This window comes from Pongo abelii, chromosome 5, assembly GCF_028885655.2.
Source record: "Pongo abelii isolate AG06213 chromosome 5, NHGRI_mPonAbe1-v2.0_pri, whole genome shotgun sequence".
Classification (NCBI taxonomy): Eukaryota; Metazoa; Chordata; class Mammalia; order Primates; family Hominidae; genus Pongo; species Pongo abelii.
Window position 1 is genome coordinate 134230414 of NC_071990.2, and position 26914 is coordinate 134257327.

Genomic DNA, 26914 nt, shown 5'->3' on the forward strand with positions numbered 1-26914 from the left:
GATCACAGGCACCCGCCACCACACCTGGCTAATTTTTGTATTTTTAGTAGAGATAGGGTTTCTCCATATGGGTCAGGATGGTCTTGAACTCCCAACCTCAGGTGATCCGCCTGTCTCAACCTCCAAAGTGTTGGAATTACAGGCATGAGCCACTGCGCCTGGCTTAGTCAAGCATTTTAATTTTCTAATCCTGCCGTTGTTGTTTCCTATGGCAGTCGTTAACTATAAACCTAGCTCGTCCTGGAACCAAGCCTCTCCTTGAACTTTGGCTGATGATTGTGCCTGTGTCAAGACTGATTAATAACTTAAATGCTCTGTTTATTTCCTCCTCTGCCCCAGCCTTCCCCTGCAAATATGATTCCTGCTTCTCAGAAAAAGAGGAACCACAAACTGGTTACTTGAACTGTGCCATGCCTACAAGTACTGCCTGAGCTAACCTGGGCACCTTCCAATTGGACAGTCACCTTAAAAAGCTCTGTGACCTTCAAGAAAATAGTTGGACTAAGGGTGAAAAAAGAACATCAGAACTCCTGATAACCTTTTAAATATTAGTATATATAAGAATATAAGGCAGTCACGGTAGCTCATGCCTGTAATCCCAGCACTTTGGGAGCCCAAGGCAGGTGGATCACCTGAGGTCAGGAGTTCAAGTCCAGCCTGGGCAACATGGCAAAACCCCATCTCTACAAAAAATACAAAACTTAGCTGGGCACAGTGGCACACATCTGTGGTCTCAGCTACTCTGGAGGCTGTAGTGGGAGAATCACCTGAGCCCGGGAAGTCAAGGCTGCAGTGAGACGTGATCACACCATTATACTCCATCCTGGGTGACAGAGTGAGACCCTGTCTCAACAACAACACAAAAGAATATATATTTATAGATATATGTAATACACATTTATCCATGACTTTTATCACACTTCACATATTCCTGGTCTACACTTAATTGATTAATAGCTTTTAAAATAATATTCGTGTAAACCACAATTTATACTGTATGATAAACTTTAAACTGAAATCTTCACTCAACTTAAGGACTCACAATGCATTACATATACGTTTACCTTGTAATTAGAATGAAGTATGAAGTATATAATGCATGCTGGCAAGGAATTGAAAACTTAAACTTGTTTTCAGATTATAAATTTATTCGAAAACCTGCAAACCCTTAATAGTACATGAGTACATGAAGGCCACTAATACTCTGAAAATAGCACCTAGTCCCTGACCCATTTATCCTCCATCCTCCATCTGTACCAGAAAAGGGGAACAAAGATGTTGAATTTATGGCCAGTTCCTCAAAGGTCTGCTGCTTCTTGATAATGAGCAAATTGTTCTTTTCTTAACTTTGTTCTTACTGTTAGGGAAGTGTCCTTGCTCTAATTTTGAGAGGAAAGTAGAATTCTAACTGTAAAATAAAGGTTCTTGGCTACTCTGATACATATGTCATCTAAAAGTGTAACTGACCCCAACAGTGGCCCTATCTCCTAGGACCCCCTCCTTTCTCATAGAATCCAGTACACTGGAGAGATGGTAGAGATGGTACCTGATCTGCTGCTGATGTGATCGCTCCTTCCAAAATGTCCAGATTCCGATTCATTAAAGCCAAAGCCTCCTCACGAGACACTGGTATTAGGGTGGCATTGGGCAATATCACTGCATGCTCATAAACAGCTGCAATGAAAGTGTCCTGGCAGCTGGCTCTTGAGACATAGAAAAGCAAAATTGCCACATAAGCCGGCAACTGAGTAGTCATGCTGAAGTCCAATGACTACTGAAAAACAGAGCATGTCCTGGTATTTATAGAAAGAAGACACGTGGTGTCCGGAGCTTAGTACCTTAAAAATAAACTACGGAAGTTAATTAAGAAAAGGCTATGATTTCGTAGCATTGTTAGATAACAAAAGACCCTCCCTTATTGCAGTAATTTGTGAAGATTAAATCAAGAACTGTATGTACATTAGCTCACTAGGGCTGCCTAACAAAATACAATAAACTGGATGGTGTAAAAAATAAAAAATTTATTGCTTTGCAGTTCTGGAGGGTGGGAGTCCCAGATGAAGGTGTCAGCAGTGTTGGTTCCTCCTGAGGGCGGTGAAGGAAGGATGTGTTCCAGGCCTCTCTCCTTGACCCATAGATGGCTGCCTTATCCCTGTGTCTCTTCGTATGCTGTTCTCCCCAGGTGTGTGCCTGTGTACAGGTTTTCCCTTTTTGTGAGGACACCACTCTGATCTTTAACACAGGGAAAGGGAAAATCCCAGCTCTAGCTTTTTTTGTCATCGTTGTTGTTTGTTTATTGTTGTTGTTGTTTGAGATGGAGTTTCACTCTTGTCACACAGGCTAGAGTGCAGTGGTGAAATCTCGGCTCACTGCAACCTCCGTCTCTCGGGTTCATGTGATTCTCCTGCCTCAGCCTCCCAAGTAGCTGGGATTACAGGGGCCCGCCACCACTCCAGGCTAATTTTTTGTATTTTTAGTAGAGACGGGGTTTCGCCGTGTTGGGCAGGCTGGTCTCAAATTCCTGACCTCAGGTGATCCACCTGCTTTGTTTTTATGCCAACTAAGGGCCTAAACCCAGGGGTACAGGCTCACTAAAAGACTGAGACTCAATCATAGGACCAATTAGATTTAGTGCCCACTGTACTCCAGTATAACTTCATCTTAATTAGATCTGAAATGACCCCATTTCCAAAAAAGGTTACATTCTAAGATACTGACAGTTAGGACTTCAGCATATAAATTTTTGGAATTCATATATTTTGGAATGTCAACACATAGACATTCAAATAATTTTAAAACTTTATTATTATTTTCATGTGAACATTTGAGCTCTATACTTTGATTTACTTTATTTTCCTCAAAATGGGGAAGCCAGGACAAAGAGGAATACAAAAGAGTTACTCATTTTCTATTGCTATATAACAAATTATCCCCAAATTCAGCAGCTTCAAAAAGCAAAAATACATCGTCTCCCACTTTCTCTGGGTCAGGAATCCAGGGGCAGTTTAGCTGGTGCCTCTGGCCCAAGGTCTCTTTCACAAGGCTGCAGTCGAGCAGCTGCTGGGGCTAGCTATATCAAGGCTTGACTCCAGGAGGATTCACTTCCAAGCTCCAAGCTCCCTCATGTGGCTGATGGCAGGGCTCAAGACCTCATTGGTTGTTGCCCAGAGACATGAGTTCCTAGTGATGCAAACCTCACCATAGGGCAGCCCGCATTATGGTATCTGGATTCCCTTAGAGCCAGAGAGCAAGTGAACCCACTGGAGATGGAAGCCATGGATGTTTCGTAATGTAATTTGGGAAGCAACACCTCATCACTTTTGTTGTATTCTATCCAATAAAGCATTAGGAACCATCTTTGAAGCTGCTTATCACAGAGGCAACAGAGGTGTATAAAGAATCAGAGCAAAAAAAAAAAAAAAAAAATGAGAGCTGGGGAGCGAGATCCAGAGAGAGGAGAGGGAAATTATGTAAAATAGAAAAACTGTTCATAGATTTTGATATTGAGTAAGCTGGCAAATTTTGTTTCAGTTGTGCATTAAGTATAATATTTACAGAATTAGTGTTTATGTTCTTCCATTTTATTTTTAGATCTATTTGTCTTTGAATGGTATTTTTATAGTTCAATCTGCAAACAGGCATATCTAATTTTTTACTTTAGTAACTATAATGCATTTATTCTGCAATTGCCAAGGTAACCCAGGGGTTGTGGTTGGCTGGTTCTCCTGAGTCTCCGGTAAACACCAGCTTCTCTGACTGCTTGCTGACCTCTTAGGGCCTTTCCATGCCCAGGTGGGTGGGAATACCACATATTTCATAAAAAGATGTCATTATTATGTAACAATTTATAAAAGGAATCACTGAAATAAAAGTTAAAACTGAGATGAGTTGCCAAGAGGTTAAAAAATTATTTCTTGCCCTTCTTAGATTAAAAATATTAAACCTCCCATGGAGTTTCTAGTCCAACTCATAAAGAGATTGGCAGTCATTTTTCCCATGCTCACAACAAGAAAAAAGCCAAACAAATGAAAATCAACTTCTCTAAGATGCATCAGAGAATTGAGATCACAGGATAAACTGCGGTCCTCAGAACTGGAGAGATAGGCAGACACAGAGGTTAAGAGTGTACTGGGAGCAGAGTCCTCTGCGGCTGGCGGCAGTACCGTGGGGTCACTTGAACTGCAATTGACGAATTGCTGGAGGCTCAGGGTGGACAACCTTGAGAGTTCTGGTCTGTTCTTCTTAACAAAAGCCTGCCCGCCAAGTAAAGTATTTTACCAGAGCCTAGCCTAGCTAGGGGAAGGAAAAATTCCAACCCCAGCCACTCTAATCTTTAACATGGGGAAAGGGAAAAATCTCATCTCTAGCTTGTTTTTATGCCAACTAATGGCAGAAGAAAAAAGCCAAGTGAAGTTCATAAACCCAGGGGTACAGGCTCACTAAATCATAGGACCAATAACCCTGTCCCTCCTCCAGCATGTCACTGCCACATGAATCTAGCCTTTCTGGCCTACCTAGCATGTACTAGCTGAGAGCAAATCTTCAGATGAAATAATGCAGTTCAGCTGGGCGCGGTGGCTCATGCCTATAATCCCAGCACTTTGCAAGGCTGAGACGGGAGGATCACCAAAGGTCAGGAGTTTGAGACAAGCCTGACCAACATGGAGAAACCCCGTCTCTACTAAAAATACAAAAATTAGCTGGGCATGGAGGGGAGCCGTGTGGGGGGCGGGGGTGCCTATAGTCCCAGCTACTCGGGAGGCTGAGGCAGGAAAATTGCTTGAACCCGGGAAGTGGAGGTTGCCTTGAGCCGAGATTGCGCCATTGCACTACAGCTTGGTGACAGAGTGAGACTCTGTCTCAAAAAGAAAAAAGAAAGAAAGAAATAGAAATAGAAACAGTGCAGTTCTTGCAGTAGAGTATCATCAGCAGGACATGGACCTGGGAGGCACAAGCAGCCTCTACTACAACTCCTAGGCTGGTTCCCTGGATCCTTAACCCTACTGCTACAGCCGGCCAAGGTCCCCAAATGCAGCCCTTCTGCTCAGAGTAGAAACTGGGAGAATTTTCTCCAAGGAGATGACTTTGAGTGTAGACAAAAGCCCTAACTGATACCTCCAGACTCCTCCAACCAAACTTGCATAGATGGAGCAGATTGCCTTTTGCAAGGAAAACATGACATTGCACTGTCCAGAATAGGGCAAGACCCACAGTATTCTGGATTTTGCTAGCAGAGCAGTGATCACCCCACCCCAGGCAGCAGGTCCCCAGAGGAACTCAGAGCAAGTCCTGCCCAGCTTACACACGGAGAACCAGAAACAAGGGAAAAGGAGGGGAGAGCAAGGACTGAGTGGAGTGGGCACTGCCTCTTGCACTTCACCTGGTGAACTCTGAAAAACCATGTGCACAGCATGTAAAAGTGTGTCCATATACTTGTGTCTGATAAAAGATTGATTGGCAGTCAGCCTCTGCATTGCTACTCAAAATATATGCCCATATTTTAATATTTAGTGGCTACAACACGATGTCAATTCTTTTGTTGACGTTAATCTGGTTTTAGGAAAAACAATCCATTTTTCCTCTGCTCTCATACCACAACAATTAACACAAAAGACTGGTTACCCCCAAGTAGGTGGAGCTTTCTCCCCACTAGAAAGCAAGCAATTGACTCTGCAGCAGACATCAGCTGGCTATCTTCCAGTTCAATCCAAATACTATTTATCCAAAGATAGCATCAGATCCCGCATATTAAGGGCTCAGTCCCACAAAACCGCCCCCTCCTTCCCACGAGTTGGGGTTTCCATGACCCCTTTTTTTTGGGTTCAATTAATTTGCTACAAGGGCTCACAGAACTTAGGGAAACACTTACCTTTAGTGGCTTATTGTAAAGGATATTACAAAGGATACAAATGAAGAGGTGCATAGAGCGAGGTATGGGGGAAGGTCTGGAGAGCCTTCCACACACTCCTGGGTATGCCACCCTCCAGGAACCCTCCACTTGTTCAGCTGTAAGGAAACTCTCCGAACCCTGTCCTTTTGGGTTTTTATGGAAGCTTCATTACATAGTCACGATTGACAACCATGTAGAAATGCAATTGGACAAAAAGGATATGATCCCATACTAACAGTTTGAATGGGGAAACCCAGTAAAGCTTGTCTGTTCAGGTTTGTCTTGACATCTCTTTATAGCATTTCTTCCTCTAGGGTATGGGGTGGGACCCTCGCTGAAATGAGGGTCTTTTGAGCCACAATCAGATTATAGTCCTGCCTTAGGTAGGTAAAGGGAGGACAGGGGAAGGTCAGAGAGAGAGATTCTGTTTCATAAGGCCTGCTCCTGAGGCCTAAAACCCCCTAATGTTAAAACAAACAAACAAACAAACAAACAAAAAGCCCTAACAAAGGATATGGGAGTTATAAGCTAGGAACTATAATATCACAAGTTTTTAATGTTACAAGAATACATATTTCTGCATAGGACTTAATAAAACTATTTTTGCGTTGTTAATATAGCCTGTAAACATGATGATGTGGCTTGCACTTGCTCTCATCAAAGAAAAATTTTTTTTGCTTACCAGTGAGTTGTACTCTGCTGTATCAGAAATATTAATTAAAGCCAAAAGAGTGGCTTCACTCTCCGTAGACAGATTTTAGATGAGGAAGATACAGCTGTGAGAGCTGAGTCTAGCAGAGTGCATCATTTATATCAGTGACAAACAAAATAAATGTGGTTGGAGGAGGGAGAAGAGACAAAAAGGTCAACGAAAATAAAAAGCGAAAGGCGTTAAAATGTGGGAGGTAAAATTACTTCAAGAAGTATGGGCTTAGTAAGAGCTGAGAACTAACCACGAGATTTGACTTTTTTTTTTTAGACAAGGTCTCACTCTATTGCCCAGGCTGGAGTGCAGTGGTACAATCTTGGTTCATTGCAGCCTCTACCTCCTGGGCTCAAGTGATCCTCCCACCCCAGCCTCTCCAGTAGCTGGGATCACACCAGCATACTTGGCTAATTTGCTGTTGTTGTTATCGTTTGTAGAGACAGGGTTTTGCCATATTGTCCAGGCTGGTCTCAAACTCCTTGGCTCAAGCCATCTGCCTGCTTTGTCCTTCTAAAGTGCTGAGATTACAGGTGTGAGTTACGGTAGCCTGCCCCGACATTTGATTTTACAGTTCCTTTTAATAAAGAGAGGGAGGCAGGAGTCAGCTTACATAAAAATGCCATGAGGTGAGAGGTGCCGAGGAAGCTGGGGCAACCAGAGTGCATAATGCAGCCTCCAGACAACTGGCTTAGGAAAGAGAAGAAAGAATTCTAGAAGGAACCAATGTAAGGCAATAAAGAGGAAGGATGCCCACCTACTGCGCACAGAGGAATCGGGGGCACAAACCTAAGATCCGAGAGTGATAGTCCCTGAAGAGAGAATCCAGGAAAGATGGGAGGGGGAAACCGAGTGCATTTTCTGCCACCCAGAATATCTCTGACTTCCTGGTACTGGACTGAATTATAGCAGGTGGAAATAAACACCTAGGAAAAGTTCAGAAATGCATTTGTCAAACATTCTGTGGACATAAGAGGTGTCTCCTACATAACCCAGAGAACCCAGCTGCTCTTCAGCATATCTCTTTCCAGAGTTAATCAGTGACCAACCAGAAAAATGACCAAGAGAGCCAGGACAGTGGGCCAGAGGTATCTGGGGAAAAGGTGACATGGTGGTCCTGTCTAGGAAGCTCTCAGCCTGGCACAGCCTGCAATAAACCCCTGACCACTGAGAAGGGCTCAACCAAGATCGGGTAGATTTCAGAACAGAATAATTTCAGAAGGAAATGAGATGTGATCTGAACGACATAATTTATTTTATTTTATTTATTTATTTATTTTTTGAGACAGAGTTTTGCTTTTCTTGCCCCAGGCTGGAGTGCAATGATGCGGTCTTAGCTCACTGCAACCTCCACCTCCCGGATTCAAGTGATTCTGCTGTCTCAGCCTCCCGAATAGCTGGGATTACAGGCACGCACCACCACCCCCAACTAATTTTTGTATTTTTAGTAGAGACGGGGTTTCACCATGTTGGCCAGGCTGGTCTCAAACTCTTGACCTCAGGTGATCTGTCCACCTCAACTTCCCAAAGTTCTGGAATTACAGGTGTGAGCCACCGCACCTGGCTGACATAATTTATTTTTTTTTTAATTTGTGCTTTGGCTGGCCCTGTGGCTCACACCTGTAATCTCAGCACTTTGGGAGGCCAAGGATAGCAAATCACTTGAGGTCAGGAGTTCAAGACCAGCCTGGCCTGGCCAACATGATGAAACCCCGTCTCTACCAAAAATATAAAAAATTAGCCAGGTGTGGTGGCGTGCGCCTGAAGTCCCAGTTACTTGGGAGGCTAAGGCAGGAGAATCACTTGAACCAGGGATGAAGGGGGCCAGCCCCTCCACGCCTGTGGGTATTTCTCATTAGATGGGATTAGAGACTGAGAAAAGAAATAAGACACAGAGAAAAAGTATAGAGAAAGAATAGTGGGCCCAGGGGACCAGCGCTCAGCATACAGAGGACCCGCACGGGTACCGGTCTCTGAGTTCCCTCAGCATTTATTGATTACTATTTTCACTATCTCAGCAAGGGGAATGCGGCAGGAGAACAGGGTGATAGTGGGGAGAAGGTCAGCAAGAAGACATGTGAGCAAAGGAATCTGTGTCACAAATAAGTTCAAGGGAAGGTACTATGCCTGGATATGCACGTAGGCCAGAGTGTAGTAAAGAATAACAGAGCAGCATTGCTGCCAACATGTCTCGCCTCCAGCCACAGGGCAGTTTTTTCCTATCTCAGAATAGAGCAAATGTACAATCAGGTTTTATAGAGAGACATTCCATTCCCAGGGGCATGCAGGAGACAGAGGCCTTCCTCTTATCTCAACTGCAAGAGGCCTTCCTCTTTTACTAATCCTCCTCAGCACAGACCCTTCACAGGTGTCGGGCTGAGGGACGGTCAGGTCTTTCCCGTCCCAAGAGGCCATATCTCAGGCTATCTCAGTGGGAAGAAACCTTGGACAATACCCGGCTTTCCTGGGCAGAGGTCCCTGCAGCTTTCCGCAGTGCATTGTGCCCCTGGTTAATCGAGAATGGAGAATGGCGATGACTTTTACCAGCATACTGCCTGTAAACATATTGTTAACAAGGCAAACCCCGCACAGCCCTAGATCCCTTAAACCTTGATTCCATACAACACATGTTTCTGTGAGCACAAGGTTGGGGCTAAAGTTACAGATTAACAGAATCTCAAGGCAAAACAATTGTTCAGGATACAGTTCAAAATGGAGTTTCTTATGTCTTCCTTTTCTACATAGACACAGTAACAGTCTGATCTCTCTTTCTTTTCCCTACACAGGGAGCTCCCTACCTAGTGAGCCAAGGTCGTGCCACTGCATGCACTCCAGCCTGGGGGACAGAGTGAGACTCCGTCTCAAAAAAAAAAAAAAAAAAAAAAAAATCCATTTTAAGTATCCAATTTCCATACAAATAGAACACAAGGGTCAAATTAGTCATGACTAAAGCGACAATACTAGCTACAAAGTTGTTCATAGTTACTTTAAAAGATGTCCTTATTCTTTAACTTCCTTTATCTTAATTGGCTGGAATCAAATACCCTCTGCAAATTCAAAATTCATCCTATGTATTTACAAATGAAGTGCATTAGTCAGGGTTCTCCAGAGAAACTGAACCAACAGGCGAGAGACAGAGAAAGAGATTTATGATAAGGTATTGGCTCAGACAGTTATGAAGGCTGAGAAATCCCGTGGTCTGGTCTGCCATTTGCAAGCTGGAGATGCAGGAAAGCCAGGGGTGTCATTGGAAGGCCTGAGAGCTGGAGAGTTGGTGGTGTCAATTCCAGTCCAGGCCTGAAGGCCTGAAAACCAGGAGCACATGTAGGCAGGAGAAGATCTCTATCCAGCTTGAATAGTCTGGCAGAAAATGAATTCAAACCTCCTCCTTCTTGTTTTTCTCTGCAGGCCCTCAAGGGACTGGAGGATGCCCATTCACATTGGGGAGGACCATCTGCTTTACTCAGTCCACCAATTCAAATGCTATTCTCTTCCTTGAAACACGCTCACAGACACACCCAGAAACAATGGTTAACCAGCTACCTGGGCATCTCATGACCCAGTCAAATCAACACATAAAATTAACCATCATATGATGGAAACAACACTTGCATATATTAGTGCAGTTACTGCAAAAGGATTTTTCTAGGACCTCCTCCTATTTAAATATATGTTCCACTATACATATACATACTTACATATACTTAAACTCACATACACGGAGGATGAATGCAGCTCCCATAAATGAACCTGTGCTATACCAAACATGTAAAAGTGAAATTTGCACACACACTTGTTGCTTTTCAAATCTGCCTAAGTTTATTATATTTGTTTCCGTAAGTTTATGACATCTCTTCTAAACAGACACTAACGGATCTCTTTTTTTTCTTCCTCTCTTAGCCAGGCTAATCCTAAAGGGGCCCTGCTAAAGGAGATCACGGGAATTTCCCAGATCCCTGCCCTAAGCGTGGAGGGTCCTTCTCAAACACTCTTCCATACAGGGCCATAACTAAGACAGGCAAAGGGGCTCCACTTCGGCTCCTCAAGTGTCCATCTCTTGAAATCTGGTCAAAGAAAGCAAAGGATTAACTTCAGTTCAGAGTTTACGTTACAACCTAGAGCCCTTCTCTGGCAAGATCACTCCCGCCTAAAGCAGTGTAGAATGGTAAAAATCACACAGGATTTGGTGTTGGAAGACCCAGGGTCATATTTCAAGTCTGAAAGTAGAGGGACTTTGCGTGAAAGTGCAGCAAACAAATTTGTTGCACAGGTGGTCAAATAAGAATATGTATAAAAATATGTTCTTCAAACTCATGAAACACCATACAAAATATTAGTTATTACTATAATTATAACAACTTCTCAAAATAGTATACCCAGAAAATAAGTTGTAGATGCATTATTTAACGTATTTAATTTGCACCTTCTACACCATGCAAATGACAACATTATTGCCATTATCAGCAGTCAATATTTTTATTTTAGCTTCTCTGTGAATTTACTGTTGCCTTGAATATCAACATCACATTTATGTTAAAAAAAATGAACCCCAAATTCTCCATCACAGCCTAATGGCAATCTAAAACCACAATTTATATTCCATATCATAGTTTCCACAGCTTTAAGGTGTTTCTTGTAGAATGTGAACCACGATATTGCTATACTCTCATTATTTCAAAGATTTTCATTATGCTGCTCTACCCGTCTGCTCTGCTCGAAGGAATTTATCATCCTGCACACCTCCTACCTCATAATGTCTTTCAGGGGCAAGCTGACTCCCACTTAGAATGATCTGTGGGAAAACATAACGCGTTCCGAATGTGCCACTGAGGGAGAAGTCTTCAAACTTGGTAAAAGTTGACCCCACAGGTTCTCCACACGTTTCCAGGTCAGTGGTTTGACACTTCAGTAATGTGCATATCTATGGAAGAAAAGAAAAGAGAAGGAGTCAGAAAACTTGCAAATATTTTCTCAGCTAAATAATGCAATTTCAAACTATAAATGAATATTTAAATTGCCTCATAAGAAGTATTTTTCAAACTGCGGGTAACAACTTATTAGTGAATCCTAAAATCAATATAGTGGGTCAGGATTAACACTTTTTATACTGAAGTCAAATAGAATAGACTAGGATTTTAAAAATCAGAGTGCATTGCACATAATAATAGCTATTTCTAATTCTATTTTAAATTATTTCATAAACGATTTCTATTAAATATCTTTTTTTAATTCAGTCACACATGCACTTGGCTACACTGGGTTATGAGGTGAAATATCCTTCTTTCTCTGGATTTAGTTGAAGACAATTTGAAAAACACTGCTCTAAAGTAACCTGACGGGAAAAGAGAATACACAGAAATTGCAGCTTTTGAAATCTGAACCTGGCCAGCTGAGAACTAATCAATTTGCTTTATGTTTTTGCCTTGCAACTAAAAGAACTAATTCTGTTCTTGCTAAGACCGAACAAATAATGTGTTCTGGGGACAAAATTCCGTGATAAATATAACATTACTAATTATAAAATTAGCTAAATCCAGCCCAATTTTCAAAGAAAGGCAATGATGACCTAGAGGAAAAACTGATAATAAGGCCACTAACATATTTAAGCATTTCTACCTGTAAGTAATATTGGCCTTCTACTGTGTGCAGTCCATCAAAAGTACCTAGGGCATAGACCTCGTCTGTTCGCTTCTCAGACATCTTGTAAGTTAAGTGACAACACAGATCTTTCTGGCAAACTGTGTAATTTCCTGTATTTCGCTTAAGCTCAGTGAAGGTAAACTCATCAAAATAAATCATCCCCGGAAAATCTGACTGTTCAGAGGAAAATGGCTTGGCACTGCTGGCATACGCATGCCAGTCAACAGCTGCAGGGTAGGTGGGCTCACGGCGGGGCTGAGACTTCAGTTCTGAGAGCAACAGCTGACCACTCTCTGTTTCCATGTCATAGTAGTACACCTTGACTGCTTCTGGGGCGTAGATTCCACTCCCTACAAGCAACATAAAGAAACACAAACATTGGTTTCAGATTTGTTATGGTGACCAACTAATAGAATATTCTCATGTAAAATTAAATACGAAGTTATTAAAGCATATTTTCAAGATCGTTAAGGAGATAGCTGTTACATCGGCCTAAGCTCCAATTTGACTCTGTGTCCTCCATAAGGTACTACTTGCACTGAAATTATCATTTGACATGGAGGGCATAGTTTTAAGCTAACTTAGCAACAAACTAGAAAATCCCCCCAACATGAAGAATAATTTTAGCTCTCCACTGACGATTTAGTTTATTTGTGTTTGGGATTTGTTATTCAACAAATAACAAAACAGTTAAAAAGGAAGCCTGCATTACTTTGAACGTGGATATGATAAAGGAGAAACTCTAAAAACCTGATTAAGTCAAAAGAGATTTTTATCACTTCAACAAGTTTTTTTTTAATGCTTGAAATATTTTTATTTATTTGTATTTTTTTCTTCCAACTGTTATTTTAGGTATAGAAGGGGAATGTGTGAAGGTTTGTTACATGGGTAAATTGCATGTTGCTGGGGTTTGGTGTGCAAATGATTTTGTCACCCAGGTGGTGAGCATAGTATCCAATAGGTAGTTTTTCAATCATCACCCTCCTCCCACCGTCCCCCCTCAAGTAAGCCCTGGTGTCTATTGTTCCCCTCTTTGTGTTCATGTGTACTCAATGTTTAATTTCAACTCATGAGAACATGTGGTATTTGATTTTCTGTTCCTTTGTTAATTCGCTGAGGATAATGACCTCCAGTTGCATCCATCTTGTTGCAAAGGACATTATTTCATTCTTTGTTATGGCTATGTAGTATTCTATAGTATATATGTATCACATTTTCTTTATCCACTTCACCGTTGATGAGCACCTGGGTTGATTCCATGTTATTGCTATTGCGAAAACTGCTGCAATGAACATACAAGGGCATGTGTCTTTATGGTAGAATGATTTATATTCCTTCTGGTATATACCTATTAATGGGATTGCTGAGTCGAATGGCAGTTCTGTTTTAAGTTCTCTGAGAAATCGCCAAACTGCTTTCCACTGTGGCTGCACTAATTTACATTTTCACCCGCAGTGTATAAGCATTCCCTTTTTCTTCACAACCTCGCCAGCATCTGTTTGTTTTTTATTTTTTAATCATAGCCATTCTGACTGGAGTGAGGTGGTATCTCAGTGTGGTTTTGATTTGCACTTCTCTAATGATTAGTGATGTTGAGCATTTTTACATGCTTGTTAGCCACATGTACGTCTTCTTTTGAGAAGTGTCCGTTCATGTCCTTTGTCCATTTTTTAGTGGGATAGTTTGTTTTTTGTTTGTTGATTTGTTTAAGTTCCTTATGGATTCTAGATATTAGATTTTTATGAAATGCATAGTTTGCAAATATTTTCTTCTGCTTGTAGGTTATCTCTTTACTCTAAACAACCAGACTTATTTCAGTATTACTAATGCACATTGGCTAGGAAGTTGCTTAGAACTGGCTTTGATTTTTTTACGTGACTTCCTCCAGCTCCGATTTCCTTTCAAGTAAAATTGAGATAATAATGTTTGCCTCCTTTATTCACAAGGACAATGAATGTTCCTTAAGTAGAAACAAATGCTATTATTAATTTTGTGATGTTAAAATTGGTAATAAAGTTATTAAACAAAAGTTTGTGGCTTGAAAATCAATGAAGCCTTCCTAAGACTGTCACTCCCACTTGGTGCAGGCCTCTGTGAGTTACCTGTCATGTGCATGCTGGTGTTGTGGGTATTTGCAGCAAGTAGATTGACTCCCATGGACTTGGCCCACGCTGAATGGAAGGGAACAGCCGAGAGGAGGGGCAGCGTGTTGTACCATGCTGTGGGGTAGAGAATGCTGTCAACTTGAAACTCGTCCACCACCACCACAGCTGGGTCATGAGAAAAAATGTCAAAGCAAGTAAAAATGCCAAACTTCCCAAAGGGACTGTCAAAAGTCACAAGTTCTGAATCCTTGGGGAAATCAAACTGAATTTCAGGTGCAAAAAGATTGTACTGTTGATAAAAAGCAAAGAAGAAGAAAATTAATAAGAAAACTGCCAAATAGATATGATCAATTAAGTCTTTCCCCCTTAAATCTTTCCTCTCATGTATGTTGACATGCAGGTTTAAAACTGTTACGCATAGGCCAGGTGTGGTGGCTTACGCCTGTAATCCCAGCACTTTAGGAGGCTGAGGAGGGTGGATCATTTGAGGTCAGGAGTTCGAGACCAGCCTGGCCAATGTGGTGAAACCCTGTCTCTATTACAAATATCAAAAAAAAATTAGCCAGGCATGATGGCATGCGCCTGTAATCCCAGCTACTGGTAGGCTGAGGCAGGAGGAGCCCCTGAACCCAGGAGGCCGAGGTTGCAGTGAGCCAAGGTGGCGCCACTGCACTCCAGCCTGGGCAACAGAGCGAGATTCCATTTCCAAAATCAACAACAACAACAAAATAAAACTGTTACACACACATTTATAAAAATCATCCCCACTATACCACCATCTATAAATTTTCTTACTGTGACATTACTCAAAAAACTTTATTTTTTTATAGCCAATGAATGAAACCACATATACAAATGATATTTAAAATGTGAAAATTTATATCTTAAAATCACAGGTTGAAATCTTGAATCCTACACTTCTCAGACTGTTTTCCACTGTATTCTTTAAATTTCAAGAGCACTACCATGTTAATAAAATAAACTTTGTCATGTGTCCCAATGATACTGCCGGGTTTATAGAAGTGAAGTCCACTGAAAATTAATTTAGACAATGCAGTTGCTACATATTATTAATTAGTAAGCCATTAGTAATTTTATTTAATTTTTCAGCCTGATTCTTTTTCCAAAACTCCACTTAACCTGGGCTCAGGAGTACAGCATATGTTTTGCTCAGGTTCTTGTTTGGCCTGTTGTGTACATGTGTGTGCTCTGGGGAGAGCTACTTCCCACCTCTGTGGTCCATGGAGGCCTCTTGCTCCTCCATTCTCCTCCCATGTGGCAGCCTATCCTTCATCCTTTGGTGATTAGCTCAGGAAAGGCACATCTCCTAATTGAATCAAGGAGTGATAAGGCCTTTGCGGGGTTCTAGGAGGGAAAAATACACCCTTCCTGTAGATTTTGTTGATGAAGATGTGAATTTCGTGTTGCTCTAGCAATGTGACTTCTAAAAGGAGAGTTCCTCTCAGAAAGAGGCTGTAACAAAGGGCTAGGAGAGCTAGAGGGGTGGATGATAACTTTGGAGCCTCTGAGTGTCAGACTGCACTGGAATGAGACCTATCCTTTCTATGATACACATTTTTACATGTGCATAAGCAAGGAAATTTCCATCTCTTTAAAGCCACTTTCAGTTGAGGTTTTGTTTTCATTGCAATCAAAAAAGTCCTAATGGAATATATGGTAGCTTAGTATGAAATGCTAACAAATTGGGCTAAAAAATGAACCGGATATTAAATCATGAATGAAACAGAATGTTTACTTCTTTTTCAGAGAACATTAAAAGCTTTGTGTGGCTATTGTCACATCCATTTAAATATTCTACCATATTCTGTTTTATGATAAATGCAAACCCAGAACACTTATATGGAACTGAATTAAATCTCCTTTTCAACTATGATGTAATAATTATAAGATGCGTCTATAACAGTTCTCTCCCCAACATTCAACAGACAAACACACATACGTACCACAAGCACACAGAAGAAGTAACAAGTTGAGCCAAGGCACAAGTGATTCTCACCTTATGGTAGCGTGCCACCAGTTTTCCCTGAGAATCAAACACCACATCAGTGTTGTATTGGTAACGGCCATCAGGGGGACATTGAGAGTCACTGGCATTGCATGGCTTCTTGTCCCCAATATTAGCCACGACATAGATAGAGTTGTCCTTGGCCAGGCAGCTGAGTCTTTGTTGCACTGGTGTGTTGCCGAACCTAATTCAATAGACATTTCCTCAAACTTACGATATTTTAGTGATTTCTGAAATACCAAAGTGATACTTGATTTGCCCATTACCCGTAACACAACAGCTCTAGGTCAAGAATCAACAGAAAATATTTTAAAACTCTCATGTGATATAGTGTTTATCTTCCTGAAAGCTAACCTAATTTACTATGCCAAACTCCAGATTACAGTACAAGACTGAAGGAAAGAAAAGATGGAAGAGGAAGAGGAGGATGAAAAGAAGCAGCACATTCTCTTATGAAGTGCTCCCAGGAAGATAAATGAAGCACTTGAAATTTAGCAGACTCTGCTAATGGAGAGGACCTTTTCTATAATCCAAGCCAACTTGTACAAATCTATAATTTGTACAAGTTTGCCGATACGAGATGTGGTTGGAAACAGAAATGCCAGGTGACAGTAAAGAGTTTGTACCCTCCAGATTGTCTCTATAAAAAAAAAAAATATATAGCAGTAAGTAGTGGAAATGTTAAAAATTAAAATAAAAAATAAAAAGCACTTCACTGTGCTGGCTCAGTTTCCTCATCTGTCGAATGTAACATAATAGCTTCCTTTCTGCCTTAGTGGATCCACATGAGAAATCCTGAGATAAGTACAGACATGAAATTGTTTTACCAAGTCCATCCATATTAAAGATATTTATCCTTGATATAAGAAGAGAATGTGGCATGGTGATAGCTGGCTTCAAATATTTGAAAGGCTTAATTTATAGGAGATGGGTCATATGTGTGAACATAGCATAGAATGCAGGAAAAAGATGAAAGGAAGTTAAAGTGAGGCAGATTTCAGCAGAAAATAGGACAAAAAATGTTTAGCAACCAGCTCACTCTGCCAAATAAGTGGATTTACTAGTCACTAAAAATTGTATTATAATATGGTGCATCTAGGCCCTTAGAGTCCATTCTGTTAGCACAGCTTAAAGGACATAGCTGTTTTAATTCCAGCCAATCTAATGACCAATCATGAGATCATAAGCCTTCCTTTTTTCACATATTTGTAATGCAAATAGTAATGCCAACTACATAAATTGAACGTAATAATGTGTATAGTATACCAGGTACAGTTCTTGGGACCAAGTAAGTGCTCAGTAAATGAAAACTGCTATTATGGATTGTGTGATTAGAGGCCATTCCATGTCTCTCTATGAACTCACAGCCCCTCTGCGATTGAGGTTAAACTAACCTTTGAATAAAAAGGACAGATTAATGGCCTGCTGGTTTAGACATTTTCCTTTTATTTTCTTCTAAAAAAAAACAGAGAACTACTATTAATATTCATACTCATTAAGACCTTTAATAAGTTTATCACGTCCTTTGTTTAATTTTTCTTTTCTTGACTAAATAATTTGAGTTATTTAATATTTCCTACTAGTTACTCATGAAAAAAGCCCATGGAACTGTTTGACATGTCAGCATTCTAAATATTTAAACACACAAGGATGACCACATGATTCTCTACTATTCTCTTCAGGGACAAATATCACTAGGGAGAAAACTGACTTTCTTTTTCAATATTATCATTATATTAAATACTGGATTTCTCCTTTTTGTAACACAAAACTGAAAGGTTGTCATTTGAATAAGTAGGTGTAAGAGTTCATAATGTTGACATTTCATCAGTCACTTACTTTCCCAACTTAAAATAATTTATCGATAGCTAATTACCAAATTTATGGATATCTTTTCCCTGGAAAAGTCAGTTTCATTAGCCCAGTCAAATACAGTACATTTTTGTGTAAGCCTCATCAACTGCAACAAATAATGATTCCTTCCTGTTCTGGGAAACGCCTCATAAGCAAGTAGATGTTGAGTCATAGTGACATGGTTTCTGTAAACACAGACCATGCAATGTTTAGAGAATATTTTTCCAAAGGGAAAAATCCCAGAGTGAGGCTTGACTCACATAGCTGAGCCTGAATGTTGCACCATTAAGCATGACTTTCCACTTAATTTATATAGGGAAAATTATCAAAGAAGTTTCTCTTTTTGCACAATAGGTGTAGTTCTAAACAGGTGCATGTAAATTTAAAATTAGCAAGTTAAATGACTTCTTAACCCATCAATTTTGCCATTTAAAGAAATAATCTTAAACTATTTTTAAAAGTTAATACAACTAAAATAATCTATTTCCCAGATATCATATTTATTATGCATATTTTCTTTAAGAAAATTACGCCTAAATTACATCTACTAATAACTACTAAAGTCTCTCAAAGGACAAGAACACAAAGAAGTTCAGACTCAGTCCTTTCTGTTAAAAAAAAAAGGAATAGTGACAGCTAGCATTGGAGAGTGCATTACAATGTACAAATTCCTTGTGTATTACCTCATTATTCTTGTCTACTCTGTAAGAGAATTAAGGGACTCTATTATCCCTATTTTATAGATAAAGAAACAGAAATGTTAAGCATTTAGGTTATATGCTTACATCACTCAGCTAGGTGGTCGTAAAATGTGGTCCCAGAAGCAGGGCTTCCTTTTTCAAGTCCTATACAATTTCCATTGGGCATATTGATTGCATTGTAAATGATAGTGATAGCATTGGAAACAGTCTCATTCATCTTTTTACTCTTCCTGTGAAGGAGGCAGGTGTCCATGGATGAACCAACTTACTTGTATTTGGGACACAGGTTCTAGATATTCCAACTTGGTCACTTTGTTCAAACCCAATTAAACACATTTACTATAAAAATTGTGTATATACCTACTTTTTTTTTTTTTTTTTTTTTTTTTTGAGATCGAGTCTCACTCTGTTGCCCAGGCTGGAGTGCAGTGGCGTGATCTCAGCTCACTGCAAACTCTGCCTCCTGGGTTCAAGCAATTCTGCCTCAGCCTCCCAAGTAGCTGGGATTATAGGCATGCACAACCACACCCAGCTAATGTTTGTATTTTTTAGTAGAGACGGGGTTTCACCATGTTGGCCAGGCTGGTCTCAACTCCGGACCTCAGGTGATTAGCCCACCTCCACCTCCCAAAGTGCTGGGATTACAGGCATGAGCCACCACACCCAGCCTATACCTACTATTTTTTTAAGACAAGGTCTTACTGTCACTCAGGCTGGAGTGCAGTGGTGCAATCATAGCTCACTGCAGCCTCAAACTCCTGGGCTCCAGTGATCCTCCTGCTTCAGCCTCTCGAGTAGCTGGGATTATAGGTGTGTGCCACCACACCTGGCTAATTTTTTTATTTGCAGATACAGGGTCTGGCTTTGCTGTGCGGGCTGGTCTCAAACTTCTGGCTTCAAGCAATCCTCCTGCTTTGGCTTCCCACAGTGATGGGATTACAAATGTAAGCCACCACACTTGGTCACACCTGCTATTCTTGAAAGACAATTGCAACAAATAACCAACTAGTCATCAGTATCTCAAGTCATTTACCAAACAGGAGATATGCCAGATGATATACATTATGAAACATAGGCAGTATCTGCAGATTCAACACTATTTCTTTTCTTTTCTTTTTTTTTTTTTTTTTTTTTGAGAAAGAGTCTCGCTCTATCATTCAAGCAATTATCCTGCCTCAGCCTCCTGAGTAGCTGGGATTACAAGCACACACCACCATGCCCAGCTAATTTTTGTATTTTAGTAGAGACAGGGTTTTACCATGTTGGTCAGGCTGGTCTCAAACTCCTGATCTCAAGTAATCCACCCGCCTTGGCCTTCCAAAATGCTGGGATTATAGGCATGACCCACAGCACCCGGCCTCAACACTATTTTTATCAAACTACCAATGTCATTTTTTCACAGATTTAGAAACAAATTTCTAAAATTCATATGGAACCAAAAAAGAGCCTGAATCGCCAAACCAATCCTAAGCAAAAAGAACAAAGCCTGAGGCATCACATTACCTAAGGCTACAGTAATCAAAACAACATGGTGTTATTAGAAAAACAGACACATAGACCAATAGAACAGAATAGAGAGCCTAGAAACAAAGCTGCACACCTACAGCCATCTGTAGCTCAAACAAAGTTCACAAAAATAAGCATGGGGAAAGGACTCCTTATTCAACAAAAGGTGGTGGAATATCTGGCTAGCCATACGCAGAAGATTGAAACTGGACCCCTGTCTTTCACCATATACAAAAATTAACTCAAGATGGATTAAAGATTTAAATGTATGACCTCAAACTATAAGAATCCTAGAAGAAAATCTAAGAAACACCATTCTGGACATGAACCTTGGAAAATAATTTATGACTAAGTCCTCAAAAGCAATTGCAACAAAAACAAAACTTGACACATAGGACCTAATTTAACTAAAGAGCTCTGTACAGCAAAAGCAACTATCAACAGAGTAAATAGACAACCTACAGAATGGGAGAAAATATTTGCAAACTAGACATCTAGCAAAGGTCTACTATCCAGAATCCATAAGGAACTTAAATCAATAAGCAAAAACAAAACAAATAACCCCATTGAAAAGTGGGCAAAAGACATGAACAGACACTTCTCAAAAGAGGACATACGAGTGGCCAAAAGACACGTGAACAAACACTCAACATCACTTATCATCAGAGAAATGCCAAGCAAAACCACAATGAGATATCATCTCACACCAGTCAGAATGACTATTAAAAAAAAGTCAAATAATAAAAGATGCTATGGAGAAAAGGGAACGCTTATACAGTATTGGTGGAAATGTAAATTAGTTCAGCCATTGTGGAAAGCAGTTTGGAGATTTCTCAGAGAACTTAAAACACAGCAACCATTCGACTCACAATCCCATTACTAGGTATATACCCAAAGGAAAGGAAATCATTCTACCAAAAAGACTCATGCACTTGTATGTTCATCGCAGCCCTTTTCACAACAGCAAAGATATGGAATTAACCTAGGTGCCCACAAGAAGGAACAAAATCATGTCTTTTGCAGCAACAAAGGACATTATCCTCAAGGAGTTAACACAGGAACAGAAAACCAAATACTGCATGTTCTCACTTATAAGTGGGAGCTAAGCATTGGGAACTCATGGCCATAAAGATGAGAACAATAGACACTGGGAACTAATAGAGGGGAGAGAGAGAGAGGAAGGCAAGGGCTGAAAACCTTCCTATTGGATACTATGCTGGGTGGTGCAATCATTGTACCCCAATCCTCAGCGTCATGCAATTTGCCCATGTAACAAACCTGCACATGTACTCCCTCAATCTAAACTAAAAGTTGAAATTACAGGGAAAAAAAAGCATCTACATCTTATGCCACAGATTGACTATTTATCAACACAATTACCAGTCAATTTCAGTGAGTTTACTGTTGGTGTTTTACAAAATCACAACTTTTTGTTTAGAAATTAATGACATGACATTACCTCCAGGGGTCTCTACATGGAATCCAGTTCACTCCAGGGTCTGGTATATCCTCTAGATAGGGGTAAATGCTCTCCCTGGTGAAGACCCAACCATAGATTCCATCTTCTGGGGTCACAATGATATGTGCACCCTGCTCGAAACAAGTGGGGCAAAAAAGTTTCTCATTAATTCCAAATACTCTTTTACCAAACTGCAAGTCTCCTTTACAATTATAAAAGGGTAATACCTGCTTCGCTGCCAGCTTAACTACTTTCTCCAAAACATCTATGTTCTTGTTCATCAGGAGCAAAGCTTCTTCTTTTGAAACAGGTGTTTCTGTTCTGTTTGGTAATATCACCGCATGCTCATATACTGCAGCAATAAAAGTGTCCAGTGCACCAACACTCAGGGCAAGGAGGGCAAAAACTGCCACACATTTTGGAAAATATGATATAATCATAACTAAAATTTTAGTGATCTTTGAAAAACAAACTCAGATTCTTACGTTATGTTTAACTGGAAAAACTTTACATTAAATCCCTTCCGGCAATCAGCTGTTTATATTTTCTTGCACATACATTACACAACACAGCATTGAGAAAGGATGTTGTGCAAGAAAACTGACAGCCAGGATGTAATTGGATTGATTCAAGTGTACAGTGCAGTTGTTGACATTGTTCAGAGTCAACTCAACACTAAAAGATTAAGCCAACCAGATGAATTCACCCCAGTCCAAAACACACTGGCAGTTGAAGTCTTTTCTTTTAATAAAAAAAAAAATTTTCCTGGTAAGCCAATATTTCTATTAATAGGGCCAATATCGGAAGGTAGTCATCATAGCAACAATTTGTTGAGCACTCTACTTACATATTTGTATGGCCATTTCTATTTGAAAAGCCCTTGTTCTCCATCTAAGTTCCAGCTCCCCCTAGAGTCCTCCCAAATCCACCCCAGTCCTAAGTGATATTTCTGAACTCCTATAGCATTTTTTTCTGTGCTGCTGAATGTCTCTCACTCCTTGCTGTTGTCTTGACCTTTAATTTAAATATTATACCAATACTTAATATTATATATTAAGTATTATATATGTATGTTTTGTCTTCTTAAAGAGATTAAAAAGAAACTTGCTGTTTTCCTTCAGAACACCCATGTCCAATAAACATCTAGATAGAGATGATGTATCCCGGGATGTGGCCCCTAGACGATAAGGGAAATGTCCTGCTCACTGTTAAACCTCATCACCCCAGCACATGTGTGACAGATGGTGAAAGCTCAATATATGAATGAATGTTGAATGATGGAATCTACTACCTGATGGGCCAGTCTATTCCACCTTTCAACATTGCCAATTTTAAGAACATTCTTTCTTGTTATTGAGATGCAATTTACTTCACCTGCCTTCTACAGTTTAAACTTGCTTCCATATGAAGACTAATCAATAATTCAAAAAGTGTTAAGTTCTCCTTTAATTCTTTTATTTTTTTAAACATATCATCCTTATAAGTCCCTTAAGGGCAGGGTCACATTATAATTCTCTGCTGCTTCTATAGAATTTTATACTGTGCTAAGCTCTGTAAATGTTTTTTGATTAGTTAAATTCACTTCCCTTGCCTAATTTTGGATTGAATCCCATTGTTTGAATATGAGTTAATTTAAAATGTAGAATTTTTTTTTAAGGTTTAAATCTCTGATTCTAGAACCATTAACACTGCTTCTCCCTCTTGAGATTCTTTCTAAGATCTAAGGAAACTTGTAAGTTATGGAGATTTGTGTCTATTTTGGGTTTGGTTTGGTTCTATAATTCAAAGTCCCTTGGTTTCAATAAACTTTTCCATTATCCAAATATTTCTGCTCCCAGGTACCCCACAGTGTTTCCATATGTCCTTATGCCCTGATACCATTTCAGGGAATAAGGACATATGAACATAAATTCAGCCCTAAATTCTGAATTTATGTCTGACATAAATTACTTCCATCAGACATCAGACATAAGTTCTTTTCAAAAAAAATTTCTGAGGAGAAGAGGGAAACTATGTGAGACAGATGGATTGATCTGGGATGAGACAAAAATAATTTTCATATTTCAAGTTGAAATTCTAACTCTTTTCTTGGTTCACCTGACTTTCTGAAAAGAATCAAAAGGAAACATATGGGAATTCCACTTCATTCTCCCAGCCCCTAGTTCCAGGAAATGTACCAGCTTTTTTTGTGTTGAAATCAATAGAAACTTGAGTTAAATATTTTATTACCTAATGTTAGTAATGTCTTTGCTTCCTAGGTGTATAAGGCATGCAGGTATGAGTTATTTGAAACACTGTATTGGTACATAATCCTTATGACAGTCTGGCATTATTGTAGGATTAAGAAGTTTAGAGTCAGAAGTTTTGTATTACAATAAATATAATTCTTCTTTTAAATATGTAAGGGACACATTTTAAAGGAGAGAAGACGTGCTGTAATAAAATATCTAAGAGTTTATTGGCTTTCCCCAAATCTTTATTTCTAATACTCATTGTAAAACCTCCTCTCCATTCTCCTTATCAAGATCCTGACCCCATGAACAAGAATTCTTTCAGGCTCTCCATCAGCCTCTCTGATCCTACTCCTCCCACCCTAACCCTCAATACTGTAATCCATTAGAGTTCCCTTGACCATTGCTATCATTAATTAAGATACTTCCCATGTGTATATTGAATCAAAGCAGACAGTAAGAGCCTTCTTTCTCTTGGTTCCATTTTATATTTTGTGTTCTTAGCTAAAAGTACTCTTCTTATTATAACATGATCACTGTTGCTCTGATCCTAGAATGATTCTGACCAAATCCTGCCTTTCGAGCTCAAATCCATTGCCTCTCCAGTCTTGTTGCTATTCCCTTCTCTAAACTCTTAATGCATTTATGGCCAGTAGCCACATTGTTGTTCACTGTCTTTCAGTCCCTTACTCTACCCTCTCCCCTGGCCCCAGGTTTTTTCCTACTTCATACCTTCAACTATCTTCTACAAAAGGATAATGACTGTGTCTCTATCTTTAGCTCAAACTTCCATTCTGAACTTCAGGCCTATTTATCCAACTCAAAAGAGCTCCCTTCCACAAGCTCCCACCAAGAATCAACCCACCTGCCAGCCATTTGTACCTGTAAATTCTGCTTCCCCCCATCCTTACTATAAATGACTTCTTTTGAGCCTACTTAGGTCTAGCCCCTATCCGTGAGCACTGGATCCCAAGGACATTGCTCTAGAAGTTCTTCTCTCTTATTTTGTTTATTTTTTTGTTTGTTTGTTTTTGAGACAGGGTCTCACTCTGCCACCCAGGCTGGAGTGTAGTGGTATAATCTTGGCTCACTGCAACCTCCACTTCCCAGGTTCAAAAGATTCTCCTGCCGCAGCCTCCCAAGTAGCTGGGATTACAGGCATCCACCCCCACACCTGGCTAATTTTTGTATTTTTAGCAGAGATGGAGTTTTATCATGTTGGCCAGGGTGGTCTCAAACTCCTGGCCTCAAGTGATCTGCTTACCTTGGCCTCTCAAAGTGCTGGGATTATAGGCGTGAACCACCAACACTCGGCCTTTTTTTTTTTTGAGATGGAATCTTGCTCCATCACCCAGGCTGGAGTGCAGTGGCGCAATCTTGGCTCACTGCAACCTCCGTCTCCCAGGTTCAAGCAATTCTCCTCCCTCAGCCTCCCGAGTAGCTGGGCTTTCAGGCGCACATCACCATGCCTGGCTGATTTTTGTATTTTCAGTAGAGACGGGGTTTCACCGTGTTAGCCCGTCTAGTCTTGAACTCCAGACCTCAAGTGATCCACCCACCTCAGCCTTCCAAAGTGCTGGGATTATAGGCAAGAGCCACCATGCCCAGCCCCGTTACTGTTTATCATCAATTTTTCTTTCTCTACTGGATACAATAAAGAAAACACAAATATCCTATTATGTATTCTACAACTATCCTGTAATATTTTCTATCTTAAAAAAAAAAAAAGTTTTGATTTGACATCCCCTTCCAATTCCTGCCCCATTTCTCAGCTTTATTTTACAACAAAATTCCTTTCCACGATAGTATGTACTCCTTGCCTCAATTCCTGTCCTCCCAACAGGATTTTACCCCCATGACTTCACTGCCTTGTCCAGTTCCCATTAATCTCCCTATTACTAAGTCCGATGGTCAATTCTCAATCTCATCTTACGCAACGTCTTGGTAGTATTTGACACAGCTCCCATTATCCCATTCTTAATGTACTTTCTTCTTCACACTCTTTCAGTTTACCTCTTTCTTTCTTCTTAGTTTTCGTATTTGTTTACGTTGTTTTGTTCTTTGGACTTTTTTTTCTGGTTTCTACTCATTATCCCTGACTTGGCAACATGGGTGCACCCCGGGGCCCAACCTTTGGAAGTCTTCTGTTCCTATCTACACTCGAGGCTGCAGTGAGCCAAGATTGCACCAATGCACTCCAGCTTGGGTGACAGAGTGAGACTCTGTCTCAAAAAAAAAGAAAAGAAAAAACAACATAAAACTTTGATGATTATATGATTTGGACTATATACACAAATGCACATTCATTACAGCTTTAAAATTACCATCTTTGATGTCCCAATGCTGAACATAGGGAATATGTATGCTCTTCTCAAAATTAAATACAAAGTGTGGCTTAACTTCCATATTCCTTCTCTTAATAGTAACCATGAAATTATAAAAGGAATCTTACTTTTCTAGTGTATTTTAGTAGAATATTAAAATCACATCCATAAGTAGGTTTATGACAATATGTAAAAACAAAAGATAAATGCTTCAATTGTGATTTTTTTATGTAAAAGTATTGAACTTAAAAATACTTTGGGAGATAAAAATCAGAAAATAAATCTGAAAATTCAAAATCAGTTCTTTAATTTTAAGAGTATCTGAATTAAATGATCAATAACAAATATACTAGTATACTTCAAGTAGCATGGAATATGTGTATTTTGTAAAAAGTCAACCAAATGCTGAAAATGGTGTAACTTTTAACTGTCATGGTCTTTGTGTTATGAGATTTCTGCCTGTTAAATTATGCCA

The 26914-nt window shown here is 40.0% G+C and overlaps 2 protein-coding genes across 2 annotated transcripts in view; both read right to left on the reverse strand.

The window, feature by feature from the left end:
* The window catches only part of VNN1 (vanin 1), a 32497-nt gene extending 30019 nt beyond the window's left edge, over window positions 1–2478 (reverse strand). The window contains exon 1 of the mRNA XM_002817373.4: window positions 1547–2478. Within this exon, the coding sequence (XP_002817419.2) occupies window positions 1547–1756 (210 nt within the window). The 5' untranslated portion in view covers window positions 1757–2478. The remainder of the gene's footprint in view (window positions 1–1546) is intronic.
* Window positions 2479–10386: 7908 nt separating this feature from the next.
* VNN3P (vascular non-inflammatory molecule 3) lies at window positions 10387–26901 on the reverse strand. Its single transcript, XM_002817374.4, has 7 exons — window positions 22112–26901; window positions 21885–22015; window positions 16356–16548; window positions 14336–14627; window positions 12210–12583; window positions 11341–11514; window positions 10387–10657 (listed from the first exon to the last, which is right to left on the reverse strand). The coding sequence occupies exons 1-7, from the start codon at window positions 22322–22324 to the stop codon at window positions 10529–10531; spliced, it is 1506 nt and encodes a 501-aa protein (XP_002817420.2). The 5' UTR covers window positions 22325–26901; the 3' UTR covers window positions 10387–10528.
* Between the last annotated feature and the right edge of the window lie 13 nt (window positions 26902–26914).

Coding starts and splice junctions, on each gene's coding strand:
- VNN3P (XM_002817374.4), bottom strand. CDS start 22,324: ATGATTATATCATATTTTCCAAAATGTGTGGCAGTTTTTGCCCTCCTT. Junction 14,628..16,355: donor TGGTGGCACGCTACCATAAG/GTGAGAATCACT, acceptor TTTTATCAACAG/TACAATCTTTTTGCACCTGA. Junction 12,584..14,335: donor CACCAGCATGCACATGACAG/GTAACTCACAGA, acceptor TGTTGCTTGTAG/GGAGTGGAATCTACGCCCCA.